Source organism: Mus caroli, chromosome 10 (assembly GCF_900094665.2).
Source record: "Mus caroli chromosome 10, CAROLI_EIJ_v1.1, whole genome shotgun sequence".
Classification (NCBI taxonomy): Eukaryota; Metazoa; Chordata; class Mammalia; order Rodentia; family Muridae; genus Mus; species Mus caroli.
Window position 1 is genome coordinate 72,787,742 of NC_034579.1, and position 26,051 is coordinate 72,813,792.

The 26,051-nt window shown below is 42.8% G+C and overlaps 1 protein-coding gene across 2 annotated transcripts in view; it reads left to right on the top strand.

Moving 5' to 3' along the window:
* The first annotated feature begins 6,183 nt into the window (after nt 1-6,183).
* The window catches only part of Slc1a6 (solute carrier family 1 member 6), a 28,559-nt gene continuing 8,691 nt past the window's right edge, over nt 6,184-26,051 (top strand). For both annotated transcript variants that reach the window (XM_021174331.2, XM_029482253.1), the window contains exons 1-6: nt 6,184-6,435; nt 13,537-13,739; nt 15,915-16,052; nt 18,654-18,858; nt 20,780-20,822; nt 23,411-23,754. In XM_021174331.2, the coding sequence (XP_021029990.1) occupies nt 13,544-13,739; nt 15,915-16,052; nt 18,654-18,858; nt 20,780-20,822; nt 23,411-23,754 (926 nt within the window). In that variant the 5' untranslated portion in view covers nt 6,184-6,435; nt 13,537-13,543. The remainder of the gene's footprint in view (nt 6,436-13,536; nt 13,740-15,914; nt 16,053-18,653; nt 18,859-20,779; nt 20,823-23,410; nt 23,755-26,051) is intronic.

Genomic DNA, 26,051 nt, shown 5'->3' on the forward strand with positions numbered 1-26,051 from the left:
CCCTCCCTCCCTCCCTCCCTCCCTCTCTCTCTCTCTCTCTCTCTTTCTTTCTTTCTTTCTTTCTTTCTTTCTTTCTTTCTTTCTTTCTTTCTTCTTTCATGATCAGATACTGAGATTGGTTTTTAAAGTAATTTCGTGTGTATGTGTGTGTGTTCGTGCTCCTGCATGCATGCCGTGGTACACACGAGGAAGATGGAGAACAGATTATGGAAGCTGGTTTGGCAGCAAGCACCATCATCCCCCGAGTCATTCCTTGCGATTTATTTATTTATTTATTTATTTATTTATTTATTTATTTCTGAGACTGATTTCACCATGTTGACTTGGTGGGCCTGGAACTTGTTATATAGACCACACTGGACTTGAATTCAGAGAGATCCACTTACTTCTGCCTCCCAAGTTCTGGGCTTTTTAAGTGTAAAATATAAATAAGATAAAATTGACTGTTATAAAGTACACAGTTCAACTGGGCATAGTGAATAGATTCACACCCAGGAGACTGAGGCAGGAGGATTGCTACAAGTTTGAGGCCAATTCAGGATACAGAATGAGACTGTGTCTTGAAAAAGTCAAAAGCAAGCAACCAACCAAATAAACAAACAACCCCATACATTTCAGACATTTATTATGCCTGCTATGTAGCCAGCAAATTCAAGTACAGGCTTCTGGGGGCTGGAGTGGTGACTCAGCAGTGATGGGCTCATGCTGTTTTTGCCAAGGCCTAGAGTTTCATCTCACTACTGCCTATAACTCCAGTCCCAAGGGGGTTTCACAAATTCACATATATGAACATGATTAAAAAATAAGTTGTTGAAAAACAACTAGACTTTTGTCACCTCAAAGAGACCCCATTTCCAGTGTCAATGCTCTTTGACCCTGCTTGCAGCCCCCAACAGGCAAGTGCTGCTCTGCTTTCTGTCCTTATGGACTTACCCACTCTGAAATTTCTAGAAAAATCCATACACCTAGATATTAACTTTTTATTTTTAAATAATATTTATTTATTTGAAAAATTTATAATTTATATAGTGTGCTTTGATCACATTCACTCACCGCTTTTAAAATAAACTCTTCTAATGCGTCCAAGAAGCTAAAGATGGGACAACAAAATGATTTGATGAGATCTAAAATTGGGATGGAAGGCTTTACTTGCTATCATTATCAAAAACAAGGAAGGGTTTATGAGGTTTAGTATGAAGTGGATAAAGTTAACTTTATAATATAAAGCATGTGAAAATCTGAAATATAACAAATATGACTAATATCACCATATACTATCATACAACTACCAATAGAAAAATATTTAGTTTCCAAGAATTAATATATATCAAATATTTGAAAAAAAAATGTGAAAAATGCAGACTGAATTCTCTGTGTGTGTGTGTGTGTGACTTCTGATTGTCCATTCCTTTTTTATTCCCTTGAAATTCTGCTTCTACACTCAGACTTTTCCCTTGCATAGCCAGCTGCTCTGGCTAGGGAGGGGAGGCTGTGGGAGCCAGAGAGGAAGACACCTTCTGTCCCCTCAACCCCCACCCCCACCCCTCTGGGGTCTTGGGAACAGCCAGCCCGTAATGAGACCCTTATCTCCCTTAATGACTCTTGGGGCTTCGGGGATGCCTTAGGCTAGTTCTGCCCCAATTAATTGGTAGGGAGCAGTTCACACAAAGGAATTAGCCTGGATTCTTCCATCTCAGGCTACTGTTCAGTGCTCAGGCCCACCCCAAAGGAAGGTGTGCAGCTGTGCTGGGAGGGAGCTGACTAGAGTCAGAGGCTGTATCACAGCAGGCCATAGACATGGGCTGAAACCCCTGTGCGACTGTGCATTAACAGCCACTTTGAGCCCCTTGCATATCTGCTAAGGAGTCCAGCATCCTCAACCTATTGGAAGGGAAGCTTCACTGGTAACAACTGGAATGAAGTACTTACCAAGTGTGCAAGATGTCAGGAAGGCCCAAACTAAGTCATTTGCTAATAGTCTTCCAATGTTAGTAACTACTGTCTTCCTCACATTGGCACTACTACATGACGATTAAGAAAATCATCAAAATATCAAAATGTTGACGTAATCAGTAATATTGTTGAGCCAAAGCACACAAGAGGATGAGACAGAAGGAAAACCCAAGAACCTTACTACTCTTTCCATGGTGACATTCTGTACTATGTGGGCATTTTGTCATCAGTTGAAAGTAGTGTCTAATACTGAATGTGCTTTGAGGTGATGATTTTGGTGAACAAATGAGGTTTAGTATGAAAGATGTTCTGTATTTAAATAATGTGCTGTGGGGCTGGCAGAGATGGCACAGACACACACATACATACACAGACACACAGACAGACAGACAGGCACACACATACACAGACATGCATATAGGCAGACACACACACACACACACACACACACATGCACGCACACATGCAAAACCTGTATTGCTCTTGCATACCAGCACTTAGGCAGAGATCACCTGTAACTACAGCCCAGAGGATATGATGCCCTATTCTGGCTGATACCAGAAGAGCACTCATCTGTATACACCACTCCTGTCTTTTACACTTTTTAAAAATAAATAAATATTGGAAAATATTGTGTTGAAATAGTTATCTTAAATGTTAAATGTTCTTCTTCTCTAGTCACCAGCTTTTTTGTTTTATTGAGGGCAGATTCATGCTATATGTAATAATCAGTTCAAAGAGCATCATTTTGGTATTGTTACCTCACCTTGTATGATTCACCATGTTGGGTAGCTATCACTTCATTTAATTTTTTTTTTTTTTTTGGTTTTTTCGAGACAGGGTTTCTCTGTGTAGCCCTGGCTGTCCTGGCACTCACTTTGTAGACCAGGCTGGCCTCGAACTCAGAAATCTGCCTGCCTCTGCCTCCCGAGTGCTGGGATTAAAGGCGTGTGCCACCACGCCCGGCTCACTTCATTTAATTACAGAAGACAATTATCACCCTAACTGCTGCCCCTGCTTCAGCATCACTCCCACTGCTCTCCCCTGGCCCCAGACCACCACACATTTGTTTCCTGTATTTATGGATGGATCCACTCTGGTTCCCACCTTACTGCTTATATAAAGGAAGAGTCTTATGAATCTACTAAGTTTCAGGAACTTCTTGAGACTTGTGAATTGTTAACTTCTTTGTTGATGAGTCTCATCTCAGAATTTAATTTTAAAAAGCCTTTCTCTCGGATACACTGTCTTAACTAAGAAGGAATTGTGTTTGTGCCTATGGAAGCCCAAGATGGACATTGGAAGTCATCCTCCAATTACTCTTCTACTTTATTTATTGAGGCAGGGTCTCTCACTTAAAACCGGAGCTCACCAATACGGCTAGTCTCCTTACCTAGCTTGCTCTGGAAATACTCTTGTGTTTACTTTCTGAGCCTGGACTTAGAAATGGGCTGCCATGTCCATCTGATATTTACACTTGGTTGCCAAAATTTTTAATTACCCCAGTCACTGTTTTAGATTTTGGATAACTGGTGTGCACAGAATGTGATATCTTGGGGATATGACTCTACTTTAAACACGAAATTCAGTTATGCTGCACATACCTGATACACATTGTCTGAAGGCCATTTCATATATGATTTTTCTTTCATTTAGAGGAAAGTTGATACTTGTAGTCTAGTCTGGCCTTAAGCTTGCAATTTTCCTGTGTCAGACTCCTGAATACAGGCATAATAGGTGTGTGATGCCATGTTCAGCCTGCAGTATATTTAGCTCCTCTAAGTTTTCACTGTGGCTTGTCATCTCTGTCTGTGGTATCATGTAGATCATGTAAGGTTTGGATACTGGATTTTCCTGGTTCTGAGATTCCAACTTTCATGGAACCTCCTGAGCGCCTCTTGGCTCTGCAGTTCCTGAGACTTTCCTAGTTGATAGATCCACAGCTTAAGCCTTAGGCACAGAACCACACACATTGTATCAGAATTACAGAATTGGGTATACATGGGCATCTTCAGTGCAGTTTTGATTTGGCATTGGAATGTGTTAGGTAGGTAGAGGTGAGAACCACCCTGGTTAGCAAGTGTGTCCAAGGACCAGAGCCAGGGTTCCATGCACAAAGATTAGAGCTGGGGTGCTACTTTTGACTGTGCTGCCTAAGAAAAGTTACTTAACCTCTCTGAGTCCCCTTTGTTATGTCTGTCAAGAGGGATGGTAATGCCTACTTTGTAGTGCAGTGCAAATGCGATATAAAGAAATAGAAATATCAGATCACAGACAGAGAGCGAAACAGAGGGAGTTAGGGGGCGGGAGGCAGGGATGTCTTGAAAGTGTGACCTGGTCCTACCTACATCTAGAGTAGCTATTCATTAAACCTTTACACCTTAGCTTCACTTGCAGGATTATTTAAATAGGTTCCATCCCGGGCATGTGATTCATTTGGTCTGAATTTCAAACAGACTCAAAAGTTTTGTCTGCTCAGGTCGGGAGGCAGTGCCTTCTGGACGTGACAGGGCTGTTGACCCCATGAACTCACAGCTGCTCTGGTCACCTGCACAAGAGCTAGCTAGTGAGCACACAAGCCCCAACCCATAGCTGAGGAGCTACTGACAGCTGATTGCTGTTTGGGGAGGGAAAGTCAGTTTTCTTAAGGAGTGTGTTCCCTGGTAGGCTGGCCATGCTCCAGGGGATGGCCACACACACACATCCACACAGAAGCAGCACTAATAGGACCCAGGGGGTTAACAATAAGTGGTCATGATGGTCTGCAAACAGTTGGAAGGAGGATATGACCAAAATACATTGTATGCATGTATGAAATTCTCAAAGAATAAGTAAAAATACATTAAAAACAGTGGCTCCAAGTTCTACATATTTTTCTGCAAATTTGATCATTTCATTCTTTACAGGTGAGCAAAATTTCATTGTGTAAATGTACTGCATTGTTTTTATTTGTTCAGGGGCTGGTGAACTTTTGGGATGATCCCACAATGTACCTGTAGCCACACACCTGATTTGTGGATCTCTGGATTGATAGCCACACTGACTTGGGGGGTGTGGGGTGTGGGATAGAATCCCAGTGCAGTTTTGATTTAGCATCAGAATTTAAAACTGTTCTCCTTGTGTTCGAAAGGTCCAGGTAAAACTGAGAACTACTTTGTTTAGCAAGTGTTCAAGGATTAGGGGCGAGGGCTCTGAGTACAACGACTGGACAGCTCTGAAGGCTGTGCTATTTTATGAGAACCTGTCACTTTGTCTGCAAACTGGGGCGGTAACATGTGTTGAGTATGGCTATGTACATGAAATAGAACTCAAGGAATCTTCCAGATGCATGATGTTGCCATCAATAATAGCACAGTAATAACAACAACGAATACCGATTGACTATACTACTGTACATGTTTGTATTGTGAGATTGCCACGGCACATCCGTGGAGATCTGGTGTTGGTTCTCTCCTTCACCATTTACATAAGTTCTAGAAATGAAACTCAGGTTGCCAGCCTTGCCCTGCAAGCACTAGTAAGCCATCTAACCAGTGTCTCCCGGATTGATTTTTATTATCCCGCTGGGGTTGGTGTCAAACTCTGCAAAGAGGCTCAGTTCTCAGAAGAACTAATGTGCTGGAAGCAACCAAGTCAGTGTCATCTGAGAGGAAGATGGCAGCTCCACAGTGTCGCAGATACGCTGCAGATTGCAAGGGATACTATTAATTACAACAGTAACAGCAATTATGAAAGGTTCCGATTTGCACAGCGCTTCATGCTGCAGAGAGCATTTCCAGGTTCGCTTTACTTTCCTGAGCTGTAATTTTCTCTCAGGTCGGCCGAGTCACCTCCCTTGTTTCAGCGAGGAGACCAGGCTCAGAGAGGGAGAGGGACTGGCCGAGAGGGACACAGCAGTAAAGTGGCCAAAGCCAGAAAGGTGCACCTGAGGGAGAAGCTGGGCAGCGAGCCCACGTGGTGGCTGTGGTCACCCGACACAGGCTGTCTTCCCTCCCCCTGCCTCAGACCCACGCTGAGGATGTGGGCGCTCTCCCAGCGGTAACAGGGCTGGGTACCCTGTACATCCCAGGAGGCCTGCTGGCCTCGGAGGACTCGGGAGGGGCAGGGGGCGGGCTCGGAGGCGCGGCTCGGCGCGGGGGCGGAGGCTGTGCGGGAGAGGCCGGTCACCCCGCCCGCCCCGCGTCCAGGAGCTCCTTAGCGGCTGCGGCAGGGGGACATCCCCGAGGGGGTCCCGCCCCCCGCCCCGGCCCCGCGCCCCCCGCACCCACGTGAGCTCAAGGCCAGCCTGCATTCCTCCGATTGCATAGCTCATCCCTGTTCCGCGTCGCTCTCTCTGTCTTCGGGTCCCCAACGCAACACAGCGCGGGTCCCTGGAGGGTCCCTGCGGACCCGGCCAGGTCCTTCCGCGGGTTCTGGCTTCTGCATCCCGGCGCAGCGCGCAGGCCAAGGCGCGGGCAAGGCGGCCCCGCTGACCCGAGGCTGGTGAGTGGGACATTTATCCTGAGCAGGGTTGGCTCTGGGTCCGAGTCATCCCCTGTGCACAGGTCTCCAGTTTCTCATTACCTTTTCTCAGCTCTTTCCAGTCCCTTTACAGGTGCTGAGCCTGACTCTGCTCTGCCACCCTGGTGAGTTTCCTTACTTTAGATCCCTGAGTCTCCTTACCATCTCCAGAACTCCCCATTCAGCAGCCTCAACTCCCAAGCAGTCCTATTTCCAATACTGAATATGATGCCTCTCCTATTTCTTTGGCTGGACTCCATTTTCCCTACCAGAGGTTCATAATCCAACTCCAGACATGTGTGCTGTGGTTAAGACTGACCATCATTCCAAGGGAGCTGGGTATGGAGGTGCCATCCGTGTGCGTGGTTGTACTGTGTTATTTATTTTTGCCTGCGATTGCTTTTCTAAAGAGGTGAGTGTAGCTAAGTGTTCGAACGTTTTGAGTTTTGTGCTCTCAAGCGTGTGCTTGTGTGCCTAAGACTTTGGTGAACATCATTGTCCACGGAGTTTCATTTGCATGGGGTACTTGTGCAGGAGGCTCAAAGTGTGTGGCTTTGAGTTTCATGGTATGCATGGTGGTGGCGCACGCGGGCGTGCATGTGTGTGTTTCTCTGTGTCGACTTTGTATGTCTAATGCTGAATGTATGGGGTTGGTTGTATTTCTGACGGTGTGTGAGAGGTTATCTGTCTTCTGGTGTGCATGACTGTAGCAAAGGTTTGTTTGTGGGGAGGAAATATGTGTTTGGCATGGCGCGTATGGATTCGCAGTTCTGGAGGGTGTGTGGCTGTATGTCTGAAGAGTCTGTGTGGGACTGCATGTCCATAAAGGAGTACATAGGTGTCAGTTGCACACAGGATGTGAGGCTGTCTGTATTCAAGTGAGTGCATGATGAATGATGTCTATCTTGCCTCTTTCCCGTCTGTCACTCCTCCAGGTAGCACAGCATCAATATATGATGTTATATCTTCCTTTAGCCCGCCATCGTTTGTGCAAGAAAAGGCCCTGGAGATGGCTTAGTTATAGGCCTGAGAATGGAGGGAGGAGAGAAAAAACAGGCCATTTAAGCTTACAGCTTTAGGGCTCGGTTGTAAAGAGGACTTCCCTGGTTTTGTTGCCAGTTTCATGGGCTCTAATACCCTCTTCTAGCACTCACACATAAGATAAAAATTAACCTATTCTCCCCCCCCCCACACACACCTGCACTGTTTCAGGCTGCATCAACAAAGAAAAAGAAAACATGAAAAATACAAACAACAAGATCTTTTCTTGTGTATTCCTTTCCTGCATTCTGGTTAAGAAATACCAACAACACTCCTCTCTCTCTCTCTCTCTCTCTCTCTCTCTCTCTCTCTCTCTCTCTCTCTCTCTCTCTCTGTTCTTGCTCTCTCTCTTTCCCTCCCTCATTCCTTCCCTTCCTCCTTTCCTCTTTTACTTCCTCCTCACCCTCTCTATCAGAAGAAAAGAGCTCCCTGTGCAGCCCAGGCTGGCTGGAGACTTGTCACTTAGTTGTTGTTTCTCAAGTGCTGAGACTACCACTACGCCTGGCTCACACAAATCTGCTTTTGGATGAACCTTCCATCTCAGGATGATGTGTATTTTATGGAGTTGGTGCTATTTCACATCTATAGCCAATGTATGGTCAGTGTAGCAATATACATTTCTTCTCCTGAGGGGTTTGTTAGAACACACTGTGCCCCTTTTTAATCTTTTGGGGTCTTTTTCCCTATTGCTTTCTAGCAATGATGCTGGTGGCCCTTAGCTTTGGGTATCAGCTGTATAGTGAGACAAGCCCTTCACTTTCAAAGACCTCTTTGTCTTGGTCTTGAAAGTTCAACACTTGTTTGAGCTTTAGGGGTCACAAAGACCTTCCTGTCCACCTACCTCACATATCCAAGGGGTGGATGGCATAGCTCATTACATTTGAGGATTTAGAGGACCCATTTTTGATCTCTTTACCTTGCAGAGGTTGGAGATCCTGGAAAAGGTCATTTCCAGAATAGGGAGCTTAGGAGACAGGGCAAAGAGAGGGCCTAGAGCCAGGAGAACCAGACCGATTTGGTAAGAAGAATGGTAAGAAGAAAAGTTTGTTTATGTCCAATATGATTTTTCCCTTGATGAGAAATGCCTGAGAGCTCCAGGGGTCCAGGAACTCTAGGAAGGCCCAAGTGGAGGATACTTTGAAATCAAGTATTTTAAAATGTTCTTTAAAAACATTTATTACATTTTTTAGAAGCATACAAAAGATTAGTTTTCCTTATAGCATTTTCTCAAATGTTTAATGTTAATTTTTCTAAGCTAGGCTCAGAAATTCAAATGCTGTGTGATCTTATTCATGTGCAAACTACAGATCTTGACCTTGAACAAACAGTGCAATAGTGATTCTGAAAGGGATGACAGAGCAGGGGAGGGTGATGATAGTGTTCAACAGTTTATTCTTTTATGAAGGATGAGAAGACAGCAGCTTGAATGCTTCCGGCACAAAGGAGTGCCAAGTGTTTAATGAGGATGGGAGTGTTAAGGAACTTGATCTGGCATCTTGCATTACCTTCATGTTCTGAAAGATTTAACTATGCCTGTGAGCGGGAGCAATTATCCACTGTCCACCCGAAATAAAGAGGAAGAATGAACTAGTGACAAATCACAGCTGTGTGAGGTTACAGTGATCTAGGCGGGCGTAGAGAAGGTGTGGAAGACAGCCTTTCATTTGAGTTCAATATTGCATCCGCTGTCTTTCTGCTTATTTATTTAATTTTTTAAAAAATTGTTAATTACTACCTACTGGCTGTCTTTCCTCCACCAATGTTGGGATGGAATACAGGTTTGCGTGTACTCTTGAAGAACGATCTACCCGTGAGCCATACCCTTATTACCCCAGCACATATTCGCTTTTACTAGGCTACTGTCAGCCTTGTGTGTGTGTGTGTGTACGTGTGTGTGTGCATGTGTGTGTACCCATGTGCATGCACAATACAGTCAGGAGACATCCGAGGGAGTTAGTTCTCTCCTTCCATCATGTGGGTACCGGACTGCACTCAGGTCACCAAGCTTGGCAGCAATCCTCTCTATCCACCAAGCCATGTGGTCCTTTCCACCCCCACTTTTGTAAAGTCAGAGTCACTTTCGTAAATCATTTTGTGATCTCTATTTCAGCAACTTGCCTTTGCCACTGTAGCCTGGAAACAGCTTCAGAAACAATGAGTAAATGAGCTGTGTGCCAATACCATGATTAAAAAATGCTAGCCACAAAGACATCAGGCATGGTTTGGCTCACAGACTATCACATGCCAACTCCCTCTCCATCTAGTTGTTTTTAGGTCTCCTTAGGGAGTTTGTTCCAGGTACATGCTCCATCCTGGATAGACTCTGAAATCCCTGTATGCACATGAAATGGCATCATATTTGCACAGAGCCAATTCTTGTCTTATTACATATTTAATACATCTATACATTACTTTTAGGGCCTAGCACAAGGATACAAAATGTCTCAGTGGGTAAAGGTACTTGCCATCACGTCTAAAGTCCTAAATTTAATCCCTGGGACTTACATGGTGGAGGAAGAGAATGGACTCCCAAAAGTTGTCCTCTGACTTGCATAGGTACACCTGCACACACACACACACACACACACACACACACACACACACACACAGATACATACACAGAGAGAGAGAGAAGAGATAGAGATAGAGATAGAGAGNGAGAGGGAGAGGGAGAGGGAGAGGGAGAGGGAGAAGGAGAGGCAGACACAGTTAATAAATAACTCCACCTAATACAACTCCAATACTGTACATATAGTTGCTATGTTATATCATTTAGGGAATGGTAAGAAGAAAAGTTTGTTTATGTCCAATATGATTTTTTTTTTTTTGGTCCTGGAAATTAAACTCAAGGTTTTTCACATGCTAATCACATGCTACTATTAATAAAACAAACCAAAACAACTCCCCAAACCCAAAGCTGCTGGAGAGATGATGGTTCAGCAGTTAAGAGTGCTTGTTGCTACTTTATATGCCGCAGTACAGGGGAACGCCAGGGCCAAGAAGGGGGAGCAGGGTGGGAGGAGGGTCTAGGGAACTTTTGGGATAGCATTTAAAATGTAAATAAAGAAAATATCTAAAAAAAGTGCTTGTTGCTCTCATAGAGGACCCAGGTTCTGGTCCCAGGACCCACCTGACTGCTCACGATTTCCTGTAGCTCTTGTTCCACAGGACCCAATGTCCTTTTCTGGATCCCATGGTCAATGCACACATGACGTGCGTGCGCGAGGGTACACACACACACACACACACACACACACACACGTGCAGTCAAACACTCATACACATAAAATTTTTTCTTTTTAATTATGCATATTCATGAGTATGCGCACATGAGTTTAAGTTCCTTTAGAGCAGAAGAGGGAGGTGGATGCTCTGGCTGTAAGCCATCTCTCCAGCCTTACCTTTGAAGTTTTTGTTTTGTTTTGTTTATAATTCATTGGTAGGGCCAGAGAGGTGACTCAGCAGGTAAGGACACTGAATGCTCTCCCAGAGGTCCCCAAGTTCAATTTCCAGCAACACATGGTGGCTCACAACCATCTGCAATGGGATCCAATGCTCTTTTCTGGTGTGTCTGAAGACAGCTACAGTGTACTTGTATAAATAAAATAAAAATAAATAGCTCTAAAAATACCAAAACAAAACAAGTATGTAAAATATTCGTTGGTAATTTCATATACACATAAATGTATATTTAGGTCATACCTACCCCTCCTTCCTTTTCTTCTTCTTCAACTCTTCCTGAATCCTCTCACATTCTCCTCCTAACTCATGTTGCTACCTCCTCCTCTCCTTTTTCCTCTTCCTCTAAATACTCTACTGAGTCCCTTCAGGCTTCCCCCATGCCTAGGAGTATAAGGTGTCATCCACTGGAGCATGGGCAACCGACCACCAACCACACCACTGAAGAAAACTGTCTTTTGCTTTCCCCCAGAATCCATCAACTGGCAGTAGCTCTTTGAGCTAGACGTGAGTTGATTGGTTAACTTTTTTGATACAGGGTCTTTCTAGGCAGCCCTAGCTAGCCTTGAACTCCTGTTTCCCCTGGCTCAGCGTCCTCAGTGCTAAGATGGTGGTCTTTACTCACTGAACATTTCTGTCCAGTGTTGGTTGAATCTGAGGATGTTGATTTGTGGATCTGCAGAACCAGCTGTTTGGACTGCCCATCATGGCTTGTTGGGCAGAGAAAGGAAAGAGATACGTGTCCTATCTCTGTTGAATGCTCTTGGGATTCATGGGTTATTCATTTAGTAACTGGAGACAGGATGTACCTGAGAAGAGGGAGCAACTGCCTGCTTTCTGTGGAGCTTGCAGTCTTGGGTCTGTGCATGTTCAGAGCAAGGTGAGAAGCAATGCTGTGGCTTCAGGGGACCAGACCAATCCGTTTGGAGCAAAATCCTAACAGGAGCTTTACACTGAGAACCAGTGCATGGAAAGCCTAGTCAGATGGCCCGTCTTTTGGAAGTAGGTGGATAACTTAGACAGATGGAGGGCAACCATCTCAGGTGCCACTTGAGTAGTGGCAGCAAAACAATGATGGAACAATTCAAGGCTTCTCATGGTGATGCATGCCTGGAGTCTCAGCTACATGGGAAGCTGAGGTGATCAGTACTGAGAACTGAACCTAGGGCCTTGCACATGACAGGCCAGGATCCTACCACTGAGCTGTATAGCCCAGTCCTCTTCAAAAAAGAAATTCATTTTCATCTTTGATTTTTCTTATGTTGTGTGTGTGTCTACACGTGAGTGCAGGTGCCAGTGAGACCAGGAGAGGGCAGTGATCTTCTGGAATTGGAGTTACAATCTTATTTTTTTTTTTAAGATTTTATTTATTTATTATATATAAGTACACTGCAGCTGTCTTCAGACACTCCAGAAGAGGGAGTCAGATCTTGTTATGGATGGTTGTGAGCCACCATGTGGTTGCTGGGATTTGAACTCAGGACCTTCAGAAGAGCAGCTGGTGCTCTTAATCACAGAGCCATCATCACTCCAGCTCCGAGTTATAGCAGTTTTGAGCTACCTGATGTGGGTGCTGAGTACAGAACTCTGGTCCTCTGCAGGAGCAAAGTGCACCCTTAACCAAGGAGCCATCTTCCAGCCTCTGCCCACAAGCTCTCTTTTTAACCTTTTATTTTGAGACAGGGTCCCTCTAAGTTGCAGGTGCTGGCCTTGAATTTGTAACAACCCACTTTCCTCAGCCTCTGGAGTAGCCCGTATTACAGGACTGCTGCAGGCTGGGTCAGAAGCCACAATTTCTAAGCAGTTTTGTAACTTCCAAGTGTTTTGTTGCTAAACAGATTGGCAGGTTTTATATTTACATGCATTTTATTTAACTATGAAAACTACAATATCCATTCTGGATACCTTAAAAAAAAAGGAAGTCAATAAGGTGAAATAGATATGGGCAAGTATAAAAAAGGGATGCAGAGTCTGAGGTTTCACTTCAAAAGAGATCCATGAACAAGCTGGGCCCAGAATGTTCTATTTGTTTCCCAAGCCATCCCACCTTTACCGTATTGCTGTCCTGGTCATGCATACAAAATAGCCACATTAGTTGGTTGCCCACTGTTTGCCAGTCACTTGCTGATTTTGTTCTTGTGCAAAGTCGATTGTGGGCATCTTCAGGCTGTACACCCAACTATTGTGGTTTGTGGGACTAGCCTAACGGTGCCTTTTCAAGAGCTCTTCATGCAATTGACATTCAGCAGAGACCTGGCATTTTGTTTTGAGCAGCCCTCAGTTGCTTGAGATAATCTCAGTGAAATAAAGGGAGAGGCTGTTGGCAGAAAACCTTATAGGTGTGCATTATTTCTTTCCCCCTACCCTGTCTCTAACCACCCACTTTGGTGTATGAGTTCGAAGGCCTTAACCTTTTGCTGCCAGGGCATAAAAACTGAATCCCATTCGGAGCAGGGTCTCAAGCCTTCTCCTCTGACACCGCTCCTCCCCTGACTTCTGAGCTACAATGTTCATTCCTTCATCCCACCCACTCCTTTTCCAGACTCCTCCCTCACCAGATCTGGTCTCCTCTGTCCCCCGCAGAGACGCGATGAGCAGCCACGGCAATAGTCTGTTCCTGAGGGAGAGCGGTGCCGGTGGGGGCTGTCTGCAGGGCCTGCAGGACAGTCTGCAGCAGAGAGCACTGCGCACGCGCTTGCGCCTGCAGACCATGACCCGAGAGCATGTGAGGCGCTTCCTGCGTAGGAATGCCTTCATCTTGCTCACAGTCAGCGCTGTGATCATTGGTGAGTTCTGCTTCTGGGAGGCGGGACTTCTGTTAACTGCCCCCTTGCTGTCTCAGGTGGACTCATTTCACAAGCCTCCCACTCTGCCCTCCTGAGGACATGAGCAGAGAGGGCATACACAGAGGCAAACACAGTTGTAAGAACACGATGTGATGTTACATGTGTGGGCACAAACAAGTACACTGCACAGACCTGTACTTTACGACTGCACACAGAGAAAGATGCATGATGCATCTTTAGAGGTGCAGATACCATAAACTGCACACATGCATAAATATACAGCTATCCATCATACTCTTATGAGATTGGTTCCAGCAAACACTACCCGTTTTATTTTAAGAAACGTGATGATTTGGGTATCCGGGGATTTAATTATTCTCACGCTTTTGTTATCTGTGGATGCTCAAGTCCCTTAAATAAAATGGAGTTAGTTTTTGTATAGGATCTGTGGCTATCTTGTTCTCTAGGTTACACATAACACCCAAAGCAATGTAAATGCTAGTTAAATAGTTGTAGTATTGTATTGTCTAGGGAATATAGACAAGAGCAAAAAAAAAATCTCCAAATGTTCAACAGACACAACTTAAAAACTGTGTATATTATATAAAAAATAATGGGTTTCATCATGACATCTTCATGTGTACATACATGCTTTGATTATATATTTTTTCCTGTACCCCCTCTTACCTAATTGCCCCCTGCTGGCCTTTTCCTTTCCTCAAATACTTTCATCAGACACAATAGTTTTTCCTCTAAATGTGTCCATATGGTCGATTAATTTGACAGTGTGGAACCTAAGGATACCAGAGCTAGCTGTACTAGACTTTGTGAACACTTTCATACTCATATATGCATTCACATCTACATTCTTGGAAGTCTAGTTGCATATGTACCTACATGTTTGAAAGTGATAACACAGACACACCCCCAAAATACGTGCACTTATCTTTGTATATGAGCCCACATATTCAGCCACACTTCTTGCTCACAGCTGAATGTACACTGTCACATATACATGATTATGCATGCATAAATCGGCGGAGGCATATAAATTTGCATACATTTTATGGTATATACCTTTGTACATTTCTACAGTTCATACATACACACATGAATGCATACACACCTATGTACACACAGAGGTATACGATGCACACATATATCTCTGTGCACACAAATGCACACACACGCGTTCATATAAATACACATCAAGCACCCATACACCCATGCTCACACAAATGTACACACATATTCACACACACATTCACATACATACCCATGTACAAACATACCCATGAACACATCTGTAGTAATTTTTTAATTTAATAAATCCTGTTGGTGTGTTAGCCTCAGTGGTTTATGTTCCTGAATGAAAGACACACACACAGCTTTTATATTTTAATATACCTTGATCATCATGATAGCTGGGCCATTGTCTAACCTCCATGCAGCTGCTAATCCACCTCCCACCGATAATCCCGAGTTATTACTTACTAAATTCTATACTCTGTCTTGGCTGCCCCGGACCCATTTGGGCAGCCCTCTGGGCTCTGCTCTCCTGGTTCCTTCACATGGTGGCCATGCTTCTGCCCTTCACTCTTCTCAGGCATGGTGTCTCTCCTCTTCTCCACACTCTCCCAGCATGGCAGATCTTCTTCCTTCTTTCCTGGTCCCAAGCCTTGGAAATTCCAAAAACCTGCTTCTGTCTGTCCTTACCAGCTATTGGCTGTTGTAATTTTTATTTCCCAATCAGAATCACCTGGGGGCATGTTCCCAGAAGCTACACACACTTGTGCAAGCAGTTTTGGGATCCCTAATTAACATTACAATACAGACAGTATTAGGCCAAACCCACTATACACACTCATGTATATACAGATCCATATACACACAAATGTACACTCATACCTAGCACACACATAACCATGCAAGTACCCATGCACACACTCATACAAATACATAGCCATGCACATACCCTTTTACACATGTCCACACATACATATGTGCCCTTACCCATATACACACAAGCACACACAATACCCATGCACATAAACGCACACCCCCATAGAATATTCACTGCTTACCCTACCACACCCCGTTTGGGATGGGTGAATGGACCCTGCCTGGGATTGAGATCCATAGTTCATTCCATGAACCCTTCCTTCCTGGTTCTAGGTGTCAGCTTGGCATTTGCCTTGCGCCCGTACCAGCTCTCCTACCGCCAGATCAAGTACTTCTCCTTTCCTGGTGAGCTGCTTATGAGGATGCTGCAGATGCTGGTGCTACCCCTCATTGTCTCCAGCCTTGTCACAGGTGAGAGCCCAAGCCAATTTGCATCTCCAGGACACACCCAGAGCCCAATCTTAAGAAAAGATCCAGGATTCCTCCAATCATGGAAGCCCTTTCCCAACTCATCAGTTAAAGTCATGCCTAGGTCTTGCTTATGTCCTGCTGTCACATGAGCTGTGCACCCCAATAACTTTCTTGTACTTTTTCATGAAGTGAAATACCATCCTGCCAGAGCTCAGAGGTTTTTCAGAGACAAAAGAAAGACTGGAGAAGCAGGATTGGTGTTGTTATATGGGGTAGATGAAAAAAAGGTGTGGTGTGGGTGACCATGTAGGAGGTGAGTCGGGTGGAGGTGTCAGGTTGGAGGATGGAGGAAGGGAAGGGGCTGTGGAAGAGGTATATGGCACCTTTTCTTTTGGATAGTAAATATTTTTGGCTAAAAGGGTCATCTGATCTTCATTGTAATGGTTCAGTTCTGATCTTGGGATAGAAAAGCAAAGATAGGCAATATGCAACAAATGAACATGGCTGTTAGCCTAATTTCATTTATATTGTTGTAATAAATACTTGACCAAAAAAAAAAAACCAAAACAAAACAACAACTTAGGGGAGAAAGGGTTTATTTTATCTCACAGTTCCAAGGTATACTCCATCATTCAGGAACATTAGTGTAGGAACTTGAAATGGCTAGTTAAGTCACACCCACAGCCAAGAACAGAGAGAAAATAAATAGACACATGCATATTTGTGCATCAAGTTCCATCTTTATAGTACACAATCCCTTGCATAGGAAATTGAACTGCACATAGTAGGTGGGCCATCTTCTCTCAATCAATGAAATCTGGACAACCCCTCACAGACATGCCCACAAGTCCACCTGTTCTAAATAATCCCTCATCGAGTCTCTCTTTTTAGTGGTTCTAGATTGTGTTGAGTTAACAGTTAAAACTATACATATCAGTTGTGTTTTAATAAAACTTTACAAAAGCAAAAACAATGCACCAGATTTAGCCACAGGTAGTGTTTAGCATCCCCTGGGTTTAGGGACAGAAATAATGGCCAAGGCTTAAAAACATTGGTTTCTTAGGTTGAGTTACTTAGAAGCCAAGCCTGACATGGGGATCTGGTCACAAGAAACTCATCAAGGGAGAAACCCATGGGGAAGTGAGGGAAGCAAGGCAGGGTGAGGAAAGAGGCTAAGCAAAGATGTGTGTTCAGAGGAAGGCTGGTCTCTCAGTGTGATACCATTGGCTGGGACGCTCTGATGTGTGAGCAACACCATGGAGTTGTCCCTCACCTCTAATTCTGCCTTCGTCTGAATCTCTGCACTAGCCAGTCATTGACTATAGCTGACTCTGGGACCTTTCTGGAGGAGGAAGCTTCCATTCTGCTGGGGATTATTCTTAGGAGAGGGAAAAATGCAGGCTGTTAGTATCCCTATGAGTAAACTTCTAACAGCTAGGATGACTGGGAAGGGCATGTAGCCAAAACATGAATAGGTTGGAGGGGTGTGATGGTTGAGGTGGATTGTGGGATGGAGACTTGAAAGTTTGTAATATTTATGGTGCAAACAGAGATCAGTGGAGTTGAGTGAGAATTGGAGGGCTGGCTTAGAGTAGAGGGGAGGAACTGTGTTTGCTAGAGTGATTTGGAATAAAAAAACGGAATGGTATGTATTCCTGTATGTGCACCCCCCCATGTATATTGTAGTGAGTGAATTGATTTTGAGTCAGGTCTATGGTGCTGAACCAATTACTCATCTCTTGATCATAAAAATATGATTTTAGCTTAAGATACAAAAACTGAATCATCCTTTGGTTGACCTATCAGGGGATTGGTTCCAAGATCTCTATACCTGATAGGTCATACCCATACCTGAGGGTGCTGAAGGATGCTCCTACAAAATGCTGCAGTATTTGCAGGTGACCCGTGCCTCTCATCCTGTCTGCTTCATATCATCTCTAGGTGATGGAGTATATCCAATACACTGTACAACTTTGTTTCAAAGCAAAACAAACATTTATTTACTTTTATATTTATCTTGTTATTATTATTATTATTATTATTATTTAATCATGTGTCTATGTGGGTATGTGCACATGAATACAGGTGCCCTGGAAGCCCAGAAGGGAGCATCAGATCCTCTGGAGCTGGAGTTGGGAGTGGTTATGAGGCAGAGAATATTTGTACTACTAATGTAATTTGGGTCTCCTGTAAGAGCAGTATATGCTCTTAACTACTGAGCTATCAGACTAGCCTCCTTTTTCACAGTGTAAATATATACATACATACATACATACATATATATATATACACACACACACACATACATATATACATATATATATACATATGCATATATATAGTGTTGTGTGTTTTATAGTTTATAAATATTAATTTATACAGTATAAAAACTATATATTATGTTTTTCCCCAAAATATACTTATTCATAATAGCATAAAAGCAGTTGTATAGATAACTCTTAGCACACATGGTTTCTGTGGATATCTTCAGTTAAAGGATTGCAGTGATTTTGAGCTGATGGTTTGGAATAGGTAGAGCAGATGGGGAAAGGAGTGGAGGGTATGGGTGCTGCTGCAGGGACTGTACTGCCTCTCTTCTAGGTATGGCATCCCTGGACAACAAGGCGACAGGGCGGATGGGAATGCGGGCAGCTGTGTACTACATGGTGACTACAGTCATTGCAGTTTTCATCGGCATCCTAATGGTTACCATCATACATCCTGGGAAGGGCTCCAAGGAGGGGCTGCACCGTGAGGGCCGAATTGAGACTGTCCCAACAGCTGATGCTTTCATGGACCTGGTCAGGTGACATTTTCATTTTGTTGAGACTTCTGGATTACATGCAAAAATTCTCTTTCTATGAGAGACCATGGACAGGTGGATCTAGTATGGAAAAGGATGCAACTATTGGTTGCCAGTTTTGGTACTCACTTTCTGCCCTGGATCCTTGCACATATCCTCTAAGAAAGCTACATCTAGATATGATCTTTGCACTCTGAGGCTGGGAAGGAGTCAATTGTGGTATCTTAAGACTGGGTAAGAGGAGATGCTATTGGCTGGGTGTTCCCAAACTTCTTTGGTGAGCAAATGATTCTTTTAGTCTAAGAAGACTTTGCTTGTCAAAGTCAATGCTCCTGCAGTACTGATGTAGAATTGCCATGACATTTCCTGTTGCTATTATGCGATATTATACAATAGCTGAGGGCCAATAAGATGGCTCAGTGGGCAAGGTACTTGCTGTATAGCCTGACCACCTGAGTTCAGTCCGCTTCACCTACCTGGTAGAAGGAGAGAACAGGATCTCACAAGCTATCCTTCGATCTTCACATACATGCTGTGGGATGTGCGCGCGCGCACGCGCGCGCACACTCACACACACACACGCACACACACACTCTTAAGTAAATACAATAAAATTTAGGGCCAGTGAGATGATTCAGTGTGTAAAGGCACTTGTCACCAGGTCTGACTATTTGATAGGATCCACATGGTGGAATGAGAAAACCAACTCATACAAGATGTCTATCTTCTTTTATATGTTGACTATAGCACATGTATTATAAATATATTATATATAAATATATATCAAAAACTGAATGAATATGTTAAAAATTAAATAAAAGTATCCTGGAAACCGAGTTAGTTATGAACCCCCTCCCCCCAAAAAACCCCAAAAAAACAAAAAGAAGAAACAAAGTTTCATTTATCTTGCTATTTGGGGATATAGAGTGTCCAAGAACTTGGTACCAGCATCTGGTGAAGGCCTTCTAGCTGCATTTTAACATAGCAGAGAGCATATGATAGTTAGCCAGAGCAAGCATATCAAAAAGAGCTTCCTTTTTGAACAAGGCTACTGCCTATTAATCTATAAACCTTTTTAGTCCATGACTCTACCTCCCAACATTACCTTTATGGCAATCAGATTTCAACATGACCTTTGGAGAGGTCTAACTATTGTCAGTCCACGGTAAGATCCATATGTACCCTTGAGCAACTCTGTGGGTCTGGGTGATGTCCTGTGGCCTTTGGTTTTGCTAGAGGCATTAATAATGTTTACTTCTATGGTCATTGTAGGGTTCATGTCAGATAGTGTAGGACAGGAACTTTGCTTAGTACTTGGCCCACACCATGCATTTTTTTTGTATATCTTAAAATTTATTCTTTTTTTTTTTTACATTTTTTATTAGGTAATTTTTCATTTACATTTCCAATGCTATCCCAAAAGTCCCTCATGCCCTCCCCACCCACTCCCCTCCCCACCCACTCCCACTTCTTGGCGTTGGCGTTCCCCTGTACTGAGGCATATAAAGTTTGCAAAACCAATGGGCCTCTCTTTCCACTGATGGCCGACTAGGCCATCTTTTGATATATATGCAGCTAGAGACACGAGCTCCGGGGGGTACTGGTTAGTTCATATTGTTGTTCCACCTATAGGGTTGCAAACCCCTTTAGCTCCTTGGGTACTTTCTCTAGCTCCTCCATTGGGGGCCCTGTGATCCATCCAATAGCTGACTGTGAGCATACACTTCTGTGTTTACTAGGCCCAAGAATAGCCTCACAAGAGACAGCTATATCAGGGTCCTTTCAGGAAAATCTTGCTAGTGTATGTAATACACCATGCATTTCTATACTGCCTATTGATACAATTGTCATTGCTATTATTGCAATGTTCCTTGGCTCAATTCCAATGTCTAACTACTTTCCTTTCTCTGATGTTTTTGTGCAGAAATATGTTTCCACCTAACCTTGTGGAGGCCTGCTTCAAACAGGTTAGGAAGAAGCACATGGTTTAGTCAAGGAGGGATGGAGGGTGGAGATAACTTGTTTCCCAAGGAGAAGGGTGGGAAGAAGGCTGAAAGAGTGGGTAGGGGTCCTTAGGGAGGACTCTGGGAGAATAAGTGTACTTCCTGTGGCTATGATGCTGATGCAAAGTGTTGCCATGGCATTGGACCTATGGAGGCTGGGAAGCTGGGGTAGGGGTTCTGGGACATCTGATCATTGATGTCAGAGAAAGATCCTAAAATCTGTCTGAGCATTACTTTGGGGCTGGTAGTAGAAAAGTAGCCATGGACAACATTTGAAGACGGTTTACATGTCCCATTTAAAACTTTATTTACAGAAGCAAGTCATCGGCTGGATTTGGTTAGCAGGTGGTATTTATTAACCCCTTTATTGAAGGATGGACATAAAGATACAGGCCATCTATCCATTCTTTCAGGCTTTGGTTTTTCATGTTCTTACTATTCACTTACTCATTTTTTCTCCGTGGTGATGAGGACAAAACCCAGGGCTTGTTTACTTTAGGCAAATGTCAGTTGCTAATTTCTATTATTATTATTATTATTATTATTATTATTATTATTATTATTATTTAGTGTGTGTGTTTATGTATGTATATATGTATGTATGCATGTATGTATGAGTGCATGCGAATGTATGCCAGATGTGGGTACAGAACTCACTTTACAACTTTTGAGAGTTGGTTCTCTCCTCCCACCATGGGTTCTGGGGCTCCAACTCAGGTCCTTAGACCTGTGTGCAGTGAGGACTTTTATCTGCCATGAGCTATCTTGCTGATCCAGTGACTCATTTCTTTAGTAATATGTTTTTTAAAAATTTAAACTGATATGTAAAAACTGTTCTATCCCTTGACATTAACAAAGATTGGATCCAAAATCTTTGCTGCTCAAGTCTCTTATATAAAATGGGTGGAATTTGCAGATGATCTCTAGATCATGTCTAGATGAAGGAGAACAGCTAACAATGTAAATGATATGCAGGTAGCATTTGTCCTCTTTAAAACTATTTAAAGCAGTGGTCCTCAACCTTCTTAATGCTGTGACCTTTTAATAGCTCTTCAAATCATAAAATTACTTGTGTTGCTACTTCATAACTGTAATTTTGCTACCGATTGGTATCTCAGTTCTTAAGACTATAGGAAATAAGTGTTTTCTGATGGTTGCAGCAGCCCACAGGTTGAGAGCCACTGGTTTAGCGACTAATGGTAAAACAAAGGTCTATATTTGTTCACTACACAAATGTTTTTTCCAAGTGTTTTTAATCCATGGTTGCTTGTGTCTGTGGGCATGGAATTCACAAAATGCCAAGGAGTTGTGTGTGAGACTTGTTGTGGATATATATATCAAAGTAATGATTGTACCAAAGTCCAACTTGGTACACCAGTACATTTTTGAGACTTACAGGAGCAGAGATGACTCAAAAGCAGCTGCTTCACCAATAAAAAAATAAATAAAAGAAAGAAAGGAAGGAAGGAAGGAAGGAAGGAAGGAAGGAAGGAAGGAAGGAAGGAAGGAAGGAAGGAAAAAAGTGCCCATCCTATCCCAGTATGGGTGACAATTGTTGCAGGCTGTATTTCTGGAGGAGCTCTCTGTGCAATTTCAAGTAGCTCAACATGTTTGAAAATCTACTCTTGGCAGCTTGGAAGGTCAGAGTCTCCTCCTGTAGCAGTCATTTAGTGCTTTTATAAAGGCAAGGAAGGGCCTTCATGAATCTTGTAAGCTTCAGATTTCTCAAGCATGTGAAGTTTGTTTACCTCCCGAGTTTCATGAACCTTCCAGTTTTCTGCTGGAGTGAATCTTTCAGTTTAGAGAAAGTGCTATACAACAGGAGAATACACTGTATGTGTTTGGGGGCTCTGAAATATATATATTTCACACATATATGAAATACATATGAAGACAATACATATGAATCACATATATGAAATACATAAATGTATGTGAAATATGTATATATACTTATATGGTTAAAGAAGCAAATCATGCCAGTTAGACAAGCATACTACACACACACACAAAATGAAAAAAATCTTTAAAATGTTTCCAATTTTGGTGCATTTTGGATATTGGATTGTTATTTTGCTTACTTATTTTGTTACATCATATTTATTTACTTGTGTGTGTAGTTATGTGGGTATGTGCCATGGTGCATATGATCAGAGGACAAGTTGCAGAGTCAGCTCTCCACTTTTATGTTTGAAGCTTGGGATCAAATTTAGTTTATCGGTTTTGGCTGAAAGCATCTTTACTCTCTCAATCATCTTGTCTGTTGTGGATTTGGATTTCTAGGTTAGGGATGCTCAGCTTGTATTTCTTTGACTTATTTAATTAATATCCTTGGGAACATATTCAACAGTGGACTTACTAGGATATAGAGTAATTCTACTGAGTGTATGTGTGCATGTGTGTGTGTGTGTATGTGTGTGTTTGTGCACAAACACCAAGGATGGAACATAGGACCTCATTCATGCTAAGCGTGCCTAACTCTGTTTTTATAATGATTTCTACAGATGAGTTAGTCTCATACTGAATCTGGTCTCAATTTCTCTGCATTTCAGTTTAAGACACAGTACAGCACACGAGTGGTGACAAGGACAATTGTAAGGACAGACAATGGTTCAGAGCTGGGGGCCTCCATTTCTCCCACATCCTCAGTAGAAAATGAAACCAGCATCCTGGAAAATGTCACCCGGGCCTTGGGCACCCTGCAGGAGGTGATCAGCTTTGAGGAGACTGTGCCTGTACCTGGCTCAGCCAATGGCATCAACGCCTTGGGCCTTGTGGTCTTTTCTGTGGCCTTTGGGCTGGTCATTGGTGGCATGAAGCACAAAGGCCGTGTCCTGAGGGACTTCTTTGACAGCCTCAACGAGGCTATTATGAGGCTGGTGGGCATCATCATCTGGTGAGTGGTGGGTGAGTCCCTGTGCCTGGGTGGGTAGTGATGGTTCCTGGGGGTGATGGAGATGGGGCCAATGGAATTCTTGCAGACATTTGGTCAAGTCATACATCTGTGCATTGGTTAATATAACTCATCTGTTCATTCATATATTTCTGTGGTGATTTATTCATCTGTTCATGACCTCAACTTATTTACTCACTCACACATTTGTGCATTGTCTCAGAGATTCATTCACCCACTCATCTGTCTATGCTCATTTTCCCACACATAGTGTCACCCATTTTTAATTTTATTTTAAAAATGTGTGCTTAGAGGATTTCATACATGTAATTGGTAATATCCATATTCTCATTCTCCCTTTAACATCTCTTGTGCTTGTATGTATGTATGTATGTATATATATATATATATATATATATATATATATATATATATCTGCCACTGATCCCAATGAGAGCTGTCTGTATGAAGACAGTTGAGGGATCATCTATTGAGTTTGGGCAGTTTACAAGATGCCACTGTCATAAAGAAAACTGAGTCTTCCTCCTCTAGCAGCCATTACATGTCAAAATAGTTTCTCAGCTAGGTGTAGGGCTTGTGAGTCACTCCCCACTCCATGTTGAAATGTTGACTGGCTTGATCTCGCCTCAATCTTGTGCAGACAACTACAGTTGCTGGGAGTTCATTGTACTGCTTTTTGAGACAAGTCTTCCTATGTAGTCCAGGACAGCTTGGACCATGCCAGCCTCTTGTATCTGCCTCCTGATTAGTAGGATTACAGGCATGCACTACACACTAAACACTATACACTTCCACACTGGTTAATTCACTCATAGACTCATTAGCTCACTTACTCTTTCCTGCAATGAGTTTTTTCAGTGACTTACTCCTTCCTCCATTTTCTCATCTATTTCTTTCATTCACTCATTTATTCTCATCTTTCTAGCATCAACCCACTTATCTTATTTAATCTATTTTTGTATTCATCAGTTAAATAAATCATTGATATATTTATTCACTGATAAATCCATCCATTAGTTAAATTATTTCACAATTATTATTTTATTACTCTATCATCTATCTATCTATCTATCTATCTATCTATCTATCATTTATTGTGTCTGAGTGTATATGTGTGGGTATGCATGTCACAGCAGGCATGTGGAGGTCAGAGAATAAATTTTTTGGAGTTAGTTCTCTCCTCCTACCATATGGATTTCAGGGTCCAACTCAGGTTATAAGGCTTGGCAGAATATGCATGTCTTTATCTGTGGATCCATTCTGGCCCCAAATTATTTTTAAGTGCTAGGGTTGAACCAAAGATTTACATATACTAGATAATCAATCTAGCACTGAGCTATACCTGCAGCCTTTTTTGCATTGTGCTCAGGATTAAGCGCAGGGCCTTGAATAAGCTAGGCAGTTTCTGGGACACTGAGCTATATAGTCTTAACCCCATTAGTTAAGACACTGACCATATTTACTTATTTATATTCTTAAACCATTCTACTTAGATTCATTCCCAGACCTGTCTATTCATGAATGCATTTGGAATTCTCTCATTTAAACCTTCAGACATTTCATCTATCTATTCACTTACACATTTACTCATGCCCTGTTTTTTTTTATTTTCCTATCTACATTTGGGAATGGTGTGATGTGCATGCGTATATATGTTATTTTTGCATGAAAATGTGTGTGTTTGTTCTGTAACACTATTGCTAGGAATAGTGATGTAGATCACATGTATTTAACACAAAGCAGAAGGTGATGTAGTAAATCCACATCAGTCTCATGTTAGGAATATGAAACAGTCAGTGGTGGGGGGAGGCTTATGAAGTGGATACTGCCTGGGAAGATGAGGAGTAAGCAAGACAGCTGACCTTGAAAAGGGGGGGGCCTAACTGGACATGAAGAGGAGAGAGTGAAATCATGCACAAGGAAGAGAACAGGCAAAGTGTGAGAAAACCAGAGTTCTTGGACAATAAGTATTCTAGGCTCATTTTGATTGATGCTATAAAATTCTGACATAAAGCAGCAAAGGGATTATTTGCTTCATATTTCCAGTTTACAGTCCATTATTGTGGAGAAGGCAAGGCAGGAGCTTAAAACATCACATCATAGTCAAGAGTAGAGAGAATAAACATGCAAATGCCTAACTGCTTGCTTGTTTGCTTGCTTAGTATCCAGCTGGCTTCCTCTATTCTTACATTGTCCAGGGCTGAGCCCATTAAATGGTGCTTCCCATAATGGTCTGGATGTTCCTATATCAATTAGCAGTCAAAACTGTCCTCCACAGC